This window comes from Dama dama, chromosome 17 (assembly GCF_033118175.1).
Source record: "Dama dama isolate Ldn47 chromosome 17, ASM3311817v1, whole genome shotgun sequence".
In the NCBI taxonomy this organism is placed as follows: Eukaryota; Metazoa; Chordata; class Mammalia; order Artiodactyla; family Cervidae; genus Dama; species Dama dama.
The window spans coordinates 45,588,705-45,603,743 of NC_083697.1; the positions used below are offsets into that span (position 1 = coordinate 45,588,705).

The following is a 15,039-nucleotide window of genomic DNA, read 5'->3' on the forward strand; positions in this document are numbered from 1 at the left end:
CTTTTACAGATTAACCTGGAGACTGCATTAGGCAAATTTGATAGCATTAAAAGATTTTGCCAATTTGTCTGGAAACAATTTCTCTTTTGTAGTGTGTCAAGGGTAACACTTCATGCCATTGTGCTAATTTAAATGGCTTTGATAAATTGTTCAGGAGGTTAGAGAATAGTAGTGTAGATATATATTTAGCACTTTAAAATAAAAAAAAAAAGGCTATTAACTTAATTGTTAAATGAATTTAATCTGTAAAACTCAAAAGTGCTCCAGAATGTAAGTGTTTTCTTGGAAGCACAGCAACCATATTACATCATGAGTCTTTAAAAGTCTTCTTAGAAAATAAAATTATACGTCTGCATACTTCCTAATAAGCAGAGATGCCTTCGGCTGTTACAGTTGCGTGAGTGGTAGCTGTTATTTGGGGAAAGCCTTAGTTTATACAGGCAATAAAATTGTATCTTCTCCAGGGCTCACCTTTTTTATATTGCACGTCTTAGATCGCACAATTTGCATGGCATCAAGGTAGCCTCCTGTATGCTTATGTCCCCCAGAGACCTTCTTAAAAATGAGATGTATATTTCATGAGACATTCTCTATGTACATAATTTCTAAAGTAGGGAATTTGAAGAGGCCCCTCTGAAAGTCACTGAATTAAATCATTGCACCTTTATTCAATTGCCTTGTGAGAAAAACAGCTATTTCAAACAGTTCCCTTAAGAACATACCTCAAATGTGAATTAGGCCTTTTTGGTGAATCTTGCACTTGAAATAATACAAAGATCCTAATCTTTGTATTAGGGTCATAGGCTTACCCTATTTAAGTACCTCCCTTCCCAATGCATGCAAGGCTGACAACTCACCTATATCATCAACCATTTGGTTTCTATCTCAAGTGAAGCATTAAAATACTTTCTCTGTAAGAACAATAATATCACTAAGCATCAGGCTACTAGATTTTAGATAAAAGCTGGTTATTTGTTTAAGAAAAAAGGAGAAGGCAGTGGGAATTAGTACTTAGTTGTCTGTTTCAACCAAGTAAATTCCTTAGTATGAACAAGGAAATTTTAATTCCCCAAACAAGCGGTAGGAAAAAGCAAACTTAAGTTTGAAACAGGCTTTATTTTCAATCTTTAAACATTAATAAGTGAGTAATAACTGCTGGAGAAGATTTACTTATTTGAGTTTTGTGTTATTTAGAATGAATTAATGCAGCTTTAAATGTTTGACTGTAGATATATGTAGAATTTTAACAGTCTTGCTGCAGTATGTGTTTCTTCGTGTTTGGGGCTGAAATCAGCATCTTTGAGAAAATAAATTTTGTTCTTTTTTTTAGTTTTCTTATACTTTAAAAAGTTAGTTTCTGGAGAGTGGTATAATTTGAGAATCTCTTTAACTGAAAAGTCTGTAATATTTACAGTGCCGTGGATTCACCATTAATGATAGTGCAAATTATGGAAACAGTGAAGCTTAATATGAAACAACTGGTCGCTTTGTAAAGTATATGCCTAGTTGGAAATAGCAAGGAGATAGATGGGGTGTCGTTTCTCTTTCTTGATTTGAAGTTCTTGAAGGAAAGCTGCTTTTAAAAGAAGAAAACCTAAAAGTAGTCTTGCTCTTTCTTGCCAAGGATAGTGAAATTAACATGCAGCTGGGCTTCTCTGATAAATGGATTCTGTTAGGTCACTGAGGGGTGCATGTGACATTAAGTGATTTACAGTCCTTTACCTTAATGAAATTGTTTCAGCAAGATGACGCTGAAAGCTCTTAATGGATAGCTTTTCTTGATGTAATGAAATTGCATTCCTATGGCATTTAATATAAGGTGCAGTTATTATTTACTGGCGCTTTCCGAGGGCTGCTATTTGCACAGACAGTTCAGAACAAAAAGAGATTTCAGTGGCTGCACCGAGGCCAGAATGGCTTGTGACATTCTTCTGCAGATGAGTGGATTTGTGAGAGCATTTTGGTTGTTGCGGCTAGGGCTTGAGAGACCCTTCAGGAGACTTCCTTTCACCTAACCCTGCTTGTGTCCAGTTTTTTACATATTCTCCTAATCTGTTTAACAGGCAACTGGATTACAACCAGATCAGCTGTATTGAAGATGGGGCATTCAGGGCTCTCCGGGACCTGGAAGTGCTGTAAGTAGTGCTTATTTCTCCTACTCTTTTAACCAGAGCTTTGTGTTTAGGGAGTGCTAACGTGGATGCTTATCTGTTAGCTTGAAATCTTGTGTCAGAATGGTTTCTGAAAGAGAAAGAGAGCCCTTAAATAACTCAGAGCAAATGCAGGGAAGAGTGGAAATGCATGGGTGCAAAACCCTGTATATCATATCTGTATGCTTAGGTAGAATTGTCTAATTTTGGAAAGACACTCAAATGTTCACATGTATTATCTTTTAAGTATTTTTCCTTGTGGTAAAACAGTATCATACACGGGATTTGTAAGAATTCCCAGAATTGCTCTATATATAGATAGCATCGGTTGTACAGGAAAAATTATAAAAAAAAAAAAAAACCTTAAGAGCTGATATGTTGGTATATTTTAGTTGCTGTGCGATGGAAAGACATTTCTCATTTTAAAATATCATATTAACTAGATAGCTTACCACCTTTGTAAGGTTATTTTAAAATGTACTTTCTAAATTTAATAAGCCGCCTATTAGGTCCATTTTAAAGTCTACTGACTTCATAAAGTACCACACACAGATTTGGATTATAATTGGCATTTTCTGTCCTTTCTTGCTGGATAGACTTTGCTGAAAAATTGACTAGAGGCAACTGAGTAATCTCTACAGATATTTGACACTGTAAAAATAATTTTAATGACATTGTTAATTATAATGAAAAATAATTTTAACGAAAACTAGATCCTAAAGCTGCTTAAGCCGCCTATACACTTCTGAAAAATTTCCCCAAAGATTCACCTTTCTAACTTTTTAAATATACTTACTAATTTCTCCCTCCAATAAAATATAGTTCTAAGATATAATTCTCCCCGACTCAATTTATCCAGCAATCTGAATCTAAATTAAATGTGAAGAGGTTTTGAATTTTTAGTTCCTGTGTTAAAAGTTATCAGAAATTATGAAATTCTTCCAAAAAAAAGATCCCATTGCTTTATAAATTGAGTTTGAAGAACGGAGTGTAATTCTGAATAAAGTTGATTGTTTCAACTAGGATGGCTTATTTTAGCAATTTTTCTATATGGTTTTGGTGTTAATTGTGAATAAATGAAACTAATTTCTAGCTGCGTCACATACAGTTATTATTTTTAAGGAATTATGTAAGAATGAGTTGATTGAAATAAAATGTTCTGAGGATATATACTATTCTCTAACCACATGAGAGATCACCTATGTTGATAAGAATCTATCTTATTCTAAAGGAAAAATAAATTTAAAGTGCTTATTATACAAACTGTAGTTATAAGTTCACTTTTAAAATTGTATTTCCAAAAATAAAATAAAATAAAAATAAAATTGTGTTCCAGAGCCTTTTTTAATATAGGAAGTTCACTAATGCTATTTCAAAGTCAAAATAACTGGGGTACAGCCAAGATTTCTTGATAGTGCTCTGACATCAGAACTATAGTCAATGTCACTAAACTCATATGTGAAGAGACTGCCACATGTACTGTTTAGTTGAATAGCACAGATCAAATCAAAGAATTTCTTACTAATGGTACCAAACATTTTATGAAAAATCTACTGAACGTTTTGAATGAATTGAATACCATAAAATATTTCATTATTAAGCAAAAGAACTTAAATACTTATTAGATATAGAATAACTAATACATATGTAATATATTGAGGGTATGTTGAGTGCTCTACATATATTTGAGAGAGAGAGGGAGAGGAAGTAGCTGCTATGTGCCAAATACTGTGCTCAGCACTGGAAATACTTTACCCACAAATACAGTAACTCTTCATTTACTTTTTTGGTTCTAAACTAATATCATTGTTTTTAGGAGCAGTACATTCAAGAAAACACAGTCACCTCATATATTTTGTTGGATTTACACAATATCTAAAAGATGACTTTTGTAAGACACACTATCATGAAACATACCAAAGAATGATAAATATCTCATGGTTCATGGAGTCAAAATAAAAATTCAAAATGTTGGGAACTCTTTTGAGTACTTTAATATGTAGATCTCAAAAAGCTAGCTAATGGTCAGAGTTTGTTTGCTAAAGAAAATAATGAAAATCAGCACGAAACAAGGAAATGTGTATTTTTATCAAAAAATTTTAATGTTTTGTGTTAAAATACTATAAAGTCAAGCAGACATTTTTTAAACATATATTAATTTTTTAAATGCTTGTGATTGACCCAACCTTTAGAGAAATAAATTAATGAAGAATTAAGGCTAAATTGGATAGAGCACTGGAAAGACTAAATATGTTAAACTCTAATCTCCTAATCTCTTGACATGTAAATCAAAAGTTCACCCATTATAAACAGTTGGTCTGGCGCTTCTTAAATGTAGAGTTACTGTTTTAAATACAGAGTTCAGAAAGTAGATTACCCATTTTGATTGATTCTATCATCCATGACTCTTTGGGAGATATTTTTTTATCATGTGGAAATAATGAAAGAGCATTAATTTGCACATCACCTTAAATTTCAGATTTCTAATGTTTTAGATCTTTAAAAATGTTAATTTGTGATTCATTTGTGAATGTATGAATATACTAAGGCCAAACAGGAGAAGATGGGTGTAAACATACTGGGCCACTGATGAAAATTTATTTTATTAAAATATATATTAAGGGAGAGAGTAAATAAAGTTCAAGAAGGAAAAACCAAGGTAGATGAAAGCAGGGAGATAGTTTATCACTTGTATGTTTTTAATGAACTGACTTTTTATGGAAATTCTCATTGATAGGATTTAGAGTTTATTTTCCTAATAAGATACTGTCTCAAAAGTAACACTGGAAACTAATTGTAGATCAGTATTTTCTTTTCCTTGGACACTAGATTCAGAAATGACATATATCCCTTGACTTGCCAGTTTTATATGCTTTATTTATTTTTCTTTTCTATAGAATAGACATAATTTAATTGAATTGAAACATAGTGGTTCATATCCATCCAATATCAGACTCTGCCCAATCCTATGCTTAGCACTTGGGAATAAGAAGGAATAAATCAAGATCGAAGTCTGAGAGGGCCTAAATGATTACCAAGACTAACATTTCTTATTTATCCACCAGGATATCCTTTGTACACAGATATATTCTCATTACAAAGACAAAATCTTGAGGTTGAACATAGAAATAGACTTTCATACAGGAAAACGTGTTCACAAGTAAAGCAGTATATAAATTTGCATTATTTCATAATAAGAATTTATATAACACCTGCCTGTTACTATACCTAATCACTTACTATTAATTTCAAAATAATTTCATTGGTTCCACATATTGTTCGGTTACCAGATATTAGCATCAATATTGCTTTGCCAGCATCATGCGTGCTTCATGCTAAGTTGCTTCAGTTGTGTCCGACTCTGTGCAACCCTTATGGACTGTAGCCCACCAGACGCCTCTGTCCATGGGATTCTCCAGGCAAGAATACTGGAGTGGTCGCCATGCCCTCCTCCAGGGGATCTCCTAACCCAGGGATCAAACCCTTCCTTCTATGTCTTCTGCATTGGCAGGCGGGTTCTTTACCACTTGTGCCACCTGGGAGCCCTTGCCAGAATCAACACTAAATAAAAATACTAAGATAATTTCTTTAGTTGAATTAAATGAATTGACATTTTGAGAAGTCTTCAAATGGCTTCACTGGCTTTAGCATGCAATGTACACTTTTGTGTGGAATTGTAAGAAACCAATGGCTTCTCTTCTTTACCGACTTCCCTGGTGACTCAGACGGTAAAGAATCCGCCTGCAGTGCAGGAGACCTGGGTTTGATCCCTGAGTTTGGAAGTTTCCCTGAAGGAGGGCATGGCAACCCACTCGAGTTCTTGGCCTAGAGAATCACCACGGACGTAGGAGCCTGGTGCGCTACAGTCCAGAGGGCTGCAAACGGTTGGATGCGACTGAATGACTAAGCATAAGAAACTATAGTTCAAAATTAATGCATATCTGCTAAGTGTGAATTATTTTTTGAAAAGTTATCCCCAAAGTCGCATTATCCAACAGTCAGTATGCTGTGTACTCTGAAGATTTAAACCATATAAAGTCAGCATAAATTTTGAGGATAGGAAAAGGGGTCATTTAAAGCAAATCCCTTTGAGAAGTGAAACCTTTTATTTCAGACATCGGGATATGTTTTAATGGTGTTTGAGAAAAATCTCATTTCACTTGAGTACCGGGAAATACTAGAAGATTTTAGATAACGTAAGTCAACCAATTCAGTGCTTTATAGGTCCTACATTCAGCGGTTTTTTTTTTTTTTTTCTATGTGACTTAATTCAGATCAGTCAGATTAGGTCTTAAATTATTCAATACATTCCAAAACTGGATAGTAAAAAGAGTCCGTGCATGTTCTAGATCTGTAGCTATTGCATCCTGCCTGCTTTACAGAGAAATTTAAGTTAATTCCTTGACTCCTGAATATCCCGTATCCCACCATTGATAACCATAGCCACCAGCTAGTCTAAAGTGACCTCAGTGTATCTTACTTAGCCCAAGCAGAACTGGCCCCATAGCCCATGGAGTCTTTGAAACATTTAAGTTGCCAGTATTTAAAAATTAGGAAGCTTGGTCTAAGAGCTTCCATTTCTAGCTTCTTTTGAGCAAATCAGATTGTTTGACAGCTTTCCATCACAGCAGAGCAATAGTTCATCAGAGCTGAACATTAGCTGCTACAACAAAGAATATCACCATCCTCAAGCTCCTTGTCATCCCCAGCTGTCTGTCTGCTTTTCTCCATCTCTCTTCCCCATTTTATTTCTTTACAAGCAGCCTACTTCTCTCATGTATATTTCTTGTCTGGCCTCTGTAGACCAGTGAATGTTCAATGTCTAATTCAAACACTTCTCAAGTATCACACAGCATCCAACTGTACCAAAGAACCATCTTTCCTGCCTCCTTCAGCAACTTGTCCTATGTAATCATCACCCTACTGTATCTTCTTTGTACTGGAATCACTTGCCATCTCCACATTTTTCACCCATTGCTGGGATAACTATCTTTCTCACTGTCTTGTCATAGTAAGACTGAGAAAAAAAAAAAAAACCTCTCTCTTCTAAATCTTATTAACTATAAGTTTTTGTAATTTGGTAATTTGTCTCCACAGTTAATTGTATGCTATTTTGAGACAGGATTTTATGCCTGATTTAGTTTCAGAAATTTCATATTGCCATAAAAATAAGAGCTGTTCAGGAAATGTTTGATGAATGAATGAGTAATAGTTGTGGTAGAGACAGTAGTAGTAATATAACACAACTGACAATGCTTGTGTTAGAGGGAAAGTAGGACAATTTAGAACCAAGCAAGGACTGTATTTATTTTCACTGTATCTCCCTTGACCATCCCTGTTCAAGACTCCAGCTTCAAGAAACCATGATCACTACCACACCACACAGCACTAAACAAAGAATAGGATGTGTGACTACAACTAAAAACTGCTAAGGGGCTTCCCTGAGGTCCAGTGGCTAAGACTCCATGCTCCCAGTGCAAGGGTCCTAGATTCCATCCCTAGTGGGGGAGCTAGGTGGCACATAAGCAAGTAAGAATTTGCATGCCACAACTAAAAATCCTGCATCCCTCATCCCAGAGCAGCCATATAAATAAATAAATTAAAACTGCTAGACTATTAAATTTTTACTATATTGCTACAGCATGTCTCATCTTTTCTACTCAATGCAAATACCACATATAGATATCATTCTTCCGACTCAAATTTCCACCGTGGCTGATGTCCACATGGTTCTTTACGAACCATTAGCAGGACCCTGTTCCAGGACCTGACAGAACTGATTCTGTGCTATTGTTGTGAGACTTCAGCTGGAGACTTCAAATGGGTTTGTTTACTCATGGACACTAATACCCTTCAAGGAACTGTAACTGTTCAATTTTTTTTATTGTCTGATATTCTAATGGCTAATGTTCATTCCTTAACCAGTGTCAGAAGTAGACATGTAGACACAAAGTGCATAAAGCTACACGATCAAAGATACTGTGGCTAAAGTCATACATTTGCAATAAGTACTTGGTGAATGCATAGCAGTATGTTAAAGTATGAAATTTATTTGTCGTCTTGTGTATAATATAGTGCCTTCTTGATGCCATCTTTACCAGATACAGATACTTGTTCTACATAATCACAAGAAGTTTTTTCTGTGTTAACATATGGAATGATCAGTAAATTTTCATATCTAAAATTTCTGACTTTTTTTTATTCTACAGCACTCTCAACAATAACAACATTACTAGACTTTCTGTGGCAAGTTTCAACCATATGCCTAAACTTAGGACTTTGTAAGTAGCTTCAATATATATAAAATCAATTTAATCAATTGATTCCCCTTAAGTACTATTTTTAGTAAGTAAAGAATATGACCACTAGTTCATCATGGGCTAGACAAGGGAAACACCACTTTTTAAAAAGTTCTTGATATAATGTTGAAATAAATGAACTATTATTCTGAAAACTTGAAATCTTCCTTTTAAATAATATATGTTATGGGAAGTTTGGGAGGGGAGAAAAACATTTACTTTGAGCTATTGTGGAGGTCACATTTCATTAAGAAATGGAAGACTCCTTGATTGGCTGTCAGAAATGATAAATGGTAAATCTTTATGATTTTATTACTGTACAGCAAGCAATCCTAATAAAGCTAAACTGGCTTTCCAACAGTCTTTGTAATGTAAAATTACAGCATCACCCTTTAGTGCTTCTATAATTAAGGTTGTGTCAGCATTTATATTTTAAAATATCTTTTCAGGAGTTACAGATGGACATTAAAATATTTTAGACGGATAAAAATTATTCTCTAATAAAAATGTTTGCTACCGCTATTTTTTTTTTTTTTTTCTTTAAGAGCAGAATTAATCCTCAAAACCCAGGGTGGGGTATTTAGTTAAAGCATTTTCAGAGATAAATCTCATTTGAATTGGGTTTCAGAATCACGAATCACCTTGACATAAAAAGTATATCATATACAATATGTGAGAAATTGTGGGAAACATAACCAAAGCATTGGACTTCTTTAAAAAAAATGTGTGTTTAAGTAGGGTAAATATATTTTGATAGGTTTTTGAAAATACCTTTCATTTTTACAGTAGCTTATAACTCAAAACATTACATTTATTTTCCCTCTTTAATCAAAAATTAGTTGAATTGCCACTTTTTAATGAATTAGATGTCAGTACTAATTCATGTTTTCTCATTAAAATCGAGTCTTCATGGGATGGCATTATAATTTCCTTGGAAAAATATTCAGCAAAATAAAATCATTCCGAAAGTAAGCAGACATAACTAAATTTTGTTTTCCTGGCGCTATCAGATTGAGACTAATCTGGCCCAATGAAGGGGGCCGGTTTACTCAGACTCTGTTTGATGAAATTGGTTTCTCATTAACTTTAGCTAATTTTTAAAAAAACAAATTGATCAAGCTTTCAATCTGTGAAAAACTAAAGCCACTAAGATCGCAGAAACATCTGCCATCTGCATTTTTGATAGTGAGTCTTATTTTCATGTAAAAAAAATCCACTACAGTTTGCCATACTATTCAGCTTTTTAAAATTTTATATTGTTTTCTCATTTCAAATGTATATGTATCTAGTCGAATCACTATAATGTGCTTGGTTTAGATGGAAATATTTACAGAGCAAAGATGTGGAATGTGCTTTGTAGCTTTCAAAAGATGCCACTGACCTCCTAGCAAACTTCACCAGAGGTCACCCAGCCGTCCCCAAATGTACCTTCCTGTCCTGTGGCATGCCATCTAGTTTCAATGGAAGACAGTCTGTTCTGTATCTTCAGCTTCAAGGAGAATGTAAAACAGTCATCTAATTTTAAATTCCCTTGCTTTGGTTGTTTCATTATTCTATATTATCATTGCTACTTAAAAATTCCATTTTTATGGTCCAATTATCTTTCTGGACTGAGTTCCATGTTTTAATATCCATTACTGTTATTGGGTTAGAATCGAGCACATCAGCTAAAAAGGGCTAAAATGGTATTACTGTGTCATAGATGATTCTGGGAATGATGCTTTGATTTATAGTTTTGGGTGTCCTTTTCTTTAGTTTGAGAAAACATAAAAGCCAGTTTGAAGTCATTTACCTAATTTAGTGGATATATTTGTCTGATATTTTATTAATGGAGAAGTGCTATTTGCCACTTGAAAGGGATCCATGATCTGGTATGGATCTGTGCCAGCGTAGAGGGGACTGGCTTAATTCCTTCACTCCCAGCCATCTATGTTTTTTAATTTCAATTCCTGCTCTTTGAGGCTGTGTCCCCAAGAACCAAAAGCAGCTAATCCCTTTTACTATGATTAAACAAAAAGAAGGAAATCAGAAGCAGGATGTGAAAAGAAGCAGTTTATATTGAATTATTATTCTGTCTGGTTCAGCAAAAAATGAAAGTGACCTGCTAAAAAGGTTTTGCCAGCAGTTTCTACAGAGACTAATAATGACAAGACTAACTGGGAACCAAATTGGGAACCACAACTTTTATTAACATGCCTCCTACCCCTACCTGGCCTCTGATATTCCCATTTCTCTGCCCCACCCCCATTGACTGCCGGTATGTTGAGACTGCAGAGCAATTTGCCTCGGACTTCTGTGTGTCTCTTTGTTTCTTTGAATAGACAGCGGCAAAAGATTTTCATGGTCATGTTCAAGCCTCTGTGTATTTGCTTAGCTCGGTAGATGAAGAGGGACTTGAGTTTGTGGTTATCAGTTTAATTTTTAGGAAAATAATTAAGTTGGCACATATTAAGCTTTAACTTATTTTATGTTGCGATATAGACTTATATATTATTATGAATGAAAGTTCCAAATTTTGAAATAACTCCGTTCTGTTTTCTTGCTTTAAACTGCTTGGCTCTCATTTAGTCGACTCCACTCGAACAACCTATATTGTGACTGCCACCTGGCCTGGCTTTCGGACTGGCTGCGCCAACGGCCTCGCGTGGGCCTCTACACTCAGTGTATGGGGCCATCTCACCTGAGGGGCCACAATGTAGCTGAGGTTCAAAAACGAGAATTTGTCTGCAGCGGTAAGGGAGAAAGAACCTTTCTGTTTTCATATTCCCATATGCCATGATGTAAGGAACTGTGCAGGGTGTATGCTTGAAAGGCTTCACTGTTCCTCACTAACCTTTGCAGTTGTACTCGAATCACTCCATGGAAATCCTCTTGTGTTCACCATGATGGTCATAGGCTGTAAGACAATCCTGCATGGTTGGCAGTTACTGATGACTTGTATCTAAGTTGTGATGAAGGATTTTTAAGTTTTCACTCCAAGAGAAATATAAGAACTTTTGAGATCATAGTTCTGCTTGCTACGCATGATTTTCCCTTTAAGTAGGATCATACTTACTTTGATATTAACCATTGGAAAAATGGTAAACAAGAATTGGATTCCCTGGCTGGGAAATTGAAAAAGTAATAGAACTATAGTTGAAAAGTGATAAAAGACTTTTCATGTATACATATGTACTAGTCGTTCAGTTCTACCTAAAAGAGATCAATGACTGGCTTCAGTAACAAAAATCTAAAAACAAAAATAAGACATAGGTTATGTAAAGTATCAATAGGTGGCTTTCATGTCTTTCTGTGTGTTTAAGTATTTCATGTATATTTACCTCCCTGATAACATCTGTAGAGAAATGTAATATTATCTTTATATTAGAGATTTAAATGCTAAGAAAAAGAGATGGTAAGTAACCTTGTGCAGGGTGATAGAGTTGAGCTCAGGGACCTCAACCTGCACAGTCTGATTCCCAGTTCATATAAATTACATGTTAATATGTTGCATAAGGGCCTTCCCAGGTGGCACTAGTGGTAAAGAACCCGCCTGCCATTGCAAGAGATGTAAGAGATGAGGGTTCAGTCCCTGGGTCGAGAAGATTCCCTGGACGAGGGCATGGCAACCCTCTCCAGTGTTCTTGCCTGGAGAATCCCATGGACAGAGGAGCCTGACAGGCTACTGTCCATAGGTCACAAAGAGCCAGACACAACTGAAGTGACTTACCACACATGCATACACATGTTGCATAAACATTAACATATAATTCATAAATATAGGACTGTTTCTGCTTTAGAAATGTTTGTTCAAAATAACAATAAAGCAAAATTTTTAAATATTTATGTTTATAATGCATCATAAGAGGCTTCTCTGGTGGTTCAGATGGTAAAGAATTTGCCTGTAATACAGGAAACCTGGGTTGGATCCCTGGGTCAGGAAGATCCCCTGGAGGAAGGCATGACAACCCACTGCAGTGTTCTTGCCAGGAGAATCCCACGGACAGAGGAATCTGGTGGGCTCTACAGTCCAGGGGATCACAAAGAGTGGGACACAACTGAGCAGTTATCTCTTTCACTTTCAAAGCATCATAAATATCAGTTTCCTAAAGGCAGAGTGAGAAGACACGCTAGTTCAGGATTCTATTTTATTGCTCCCTTTTCAACCTTTTTATGTGTTTTCTCATCTTGTAATTCAAACAAATTTTCATGTAATGTTATGGAATGTTGTCAATAGGTCTGATTGCTTTATAAAAAATTCAATAAGGAAATGACTAACAATTCGTTACTAACCACTTTTTTCTCTCTTCACTTTTTCCTTCCTGTTTTCTAGATGAGGAAGAAGGCAAGTTGACGTTTCTTATTTAGACTGAGGCTATTTTTGTAAAGTATGAGAACTTGTTGAGAGGGATCGGGTTAGTAGTTAGCCAGCAGCTTCTTCCCTGTGAATCCCTCTGCTAGGGCCCCTTCTCTGCAGAGCAGAGAGGGCTGGCCCTGCTGCAGGGACAAACCCGGCGTTTACAGACGCCCATTTGCTACAACATGCCTGATGGTCTGTTGTTTACTGTTTGAACAGAAAAATTTTGGTATTGAATAGTAAAAACATATACCTGTGTGTAACTACTTAGGCTAACATTTTAAGCTATACAAAGTCAAAAAGTCATCTAGATTACAACTAACAGAATGACATGATACAACTATCACGACTTCAAAAAAAGCAGTAATTTTGAACCTACTTAGAACTCAAACTTAGCATCATTTATTTTCCCCATACTTATCTGCACAAGATTACTTATTTAGTATCAACAGTTATGTTCCCCAAGAGGGAGGTTTTGCTATTTTCCTTTCCTTCTTTAAGTTAAAGTAAGTTAAGCTACTTAAATTCAGTCAAGACCAAGCTTTATCTAAGCTTATTAGAAATGAAATACAGGTATTAATCTGAAATTGCTGCTTTTTTGAAATTCATAATAGTTTTGTATAGAATTCTAGTTTCAAATCAGAATTTAACCTTTCTCTTAAATCTTTCAAATTTTAAAAATTATCATTTTTGTAGTTTTAAAGATTTCATTTGTTTTACCTATGTTGATCCCAAGACATAAATGCATGCTTCCTAAAACTTATTTTAGAAACATAGTGTCATCATATGATCTGATATTTAAATACATGCATTTCTGTTCAGTAACATGCTTGTGATTTGAACCAACTGTACATGTTTCACACTTAAGAAATTCAGGAAAAAATACAACTTCTGCTTGTTTCTTTTTCAGGTCACCAGTCATTTATGGCTCCTTCTTGCAGTGTTTTGCACTGCCCAGCTGCTTGTACCTGTAGCAACAACATCGTAGACTGCCGTGGGAAAGGTCTCACTGAGATCCCCACAAATCTGCCAGAGACCATCACAGAAATGTATGTGCCCCAAATTCCCTCTTATCCCCTCCTCCCCAGTGACCCAAGCCTTGATTTTCTTTAGGAGAATCTGGGTATTTCAAAGGCCAGTTTGATCGATCAGCTTAGACAAATGTTCCTTTCAAAATTGTGTTGACCCTTACTCTGTTTAATTAAATATATTGTTGAAGTGGCTAGGATTTCTTTCTTTCTTTTTTTTTTTTTTTTTTGTATTTGTTTTTTTAGCTCAGGTAGAATTAAAAGGAATGCATTTTAAGGAAAAATAGTACTTTGCCTTTTCTTCAGAAAGTGTTATTAGGCTCTTTAGGAAAAATAAGAATGTGAGTACATTGTCTCTCCAGGTGAATCCAGAGATCTGCCCTTGTCCATTTCTACTTGGAGTGGGTATGGTGAGGGGACGGTAAAAGAAAATGTGGGGTACTAGATTATAGAAACAAGATAACTAGATGGTGTCTCCCTCCTCATGACATCACATTTTAAAATGCTGTTTCACTGTTTTACTTGAATTGTTGTATGAATCTGCTACATAGTATAAAAAAGATCAAATCAAAATATGTAATATTTTTAAATTAGTGAGCGTTTAATTTATTTGACCCAATGGCTGCCTCCATTAAAAGTTAAGTTCTTTTGACAAAATATTTCATACCTGTTTTGTATGCATCTGCTGGGTTCATTTCTGTGTCCTTGCCAAATGTAAGTCATGTGGATAAAAACAAGGTCACATAAAATATAAAGTGGGCTGCTTTTATCATCTTGGGAAGTGAGCATTAGGGAAAATCTTTACCTTAGTATCTACTAAATAAGAAATCACTTCTTAACCATCTAGTCTATGATGTGTGTGTGTGTGTGTGTGTGTATATATATATATATATATATATATATATATACATATATATAAAATTAACTCTAAATTTGAATTTAATATTTTTGACGTGTTTGGTTGAAATAATAAAATATGAACAACTTCTTGTGATAGGCCTACATGCAGCTGCTGCTGCTCAGTAACTCAGTTGTATCTGACTCGCTGTGACCCCATGGACTGTAGCCCACCAGGCTTCTCTGTCCATGGGATTTTCCAGGCAAGAATACTGGAGTGGGGTGCCATGGCCTCCCCGATTTATATTGCATGCATGCTAAGTTGTTTCAGTTATGCCTGACTCTGTGCGTCCCTATGGACTGTAGCCTGCCAGGCTCCTCTGTCCATT

General features: G+C 35.3%; 1 protein-coding gene across 2 annotated transcripts in view; it reads left to right on the top strand.

The window, feature by feature from the left end:
* Window positions 1–15,039, top strand: part of SLIT2 (slit guidance ligand 2) — a 385,924-nt gene that overhangs the window by 245,566 nt on the left and 125,319 nt on the right. For both annotated transcript variants that reach the window (XM_061164461.1, XM_061164462.1), the window contains exons 6-9: window positions 2,064–2,135; window positions 8,360–8,431; window positions 11,018–11,181; window positions 13,696–13,834. In XM_061164461.1, coding sequence (XP_061020444.1) covers window positions 2,064–2,135; window positions 8,360–8,431; window positions 11,018–11,181; window positions 13,696–13,834 — 447 coding nt within the window. The remainder of the gene's footprint in view (window positions 1–2,063; window positions 2,136–8,359; window positions 8,432–11,017; window positions 11,182–13,695; window positions 13,835–15,039) is intronic.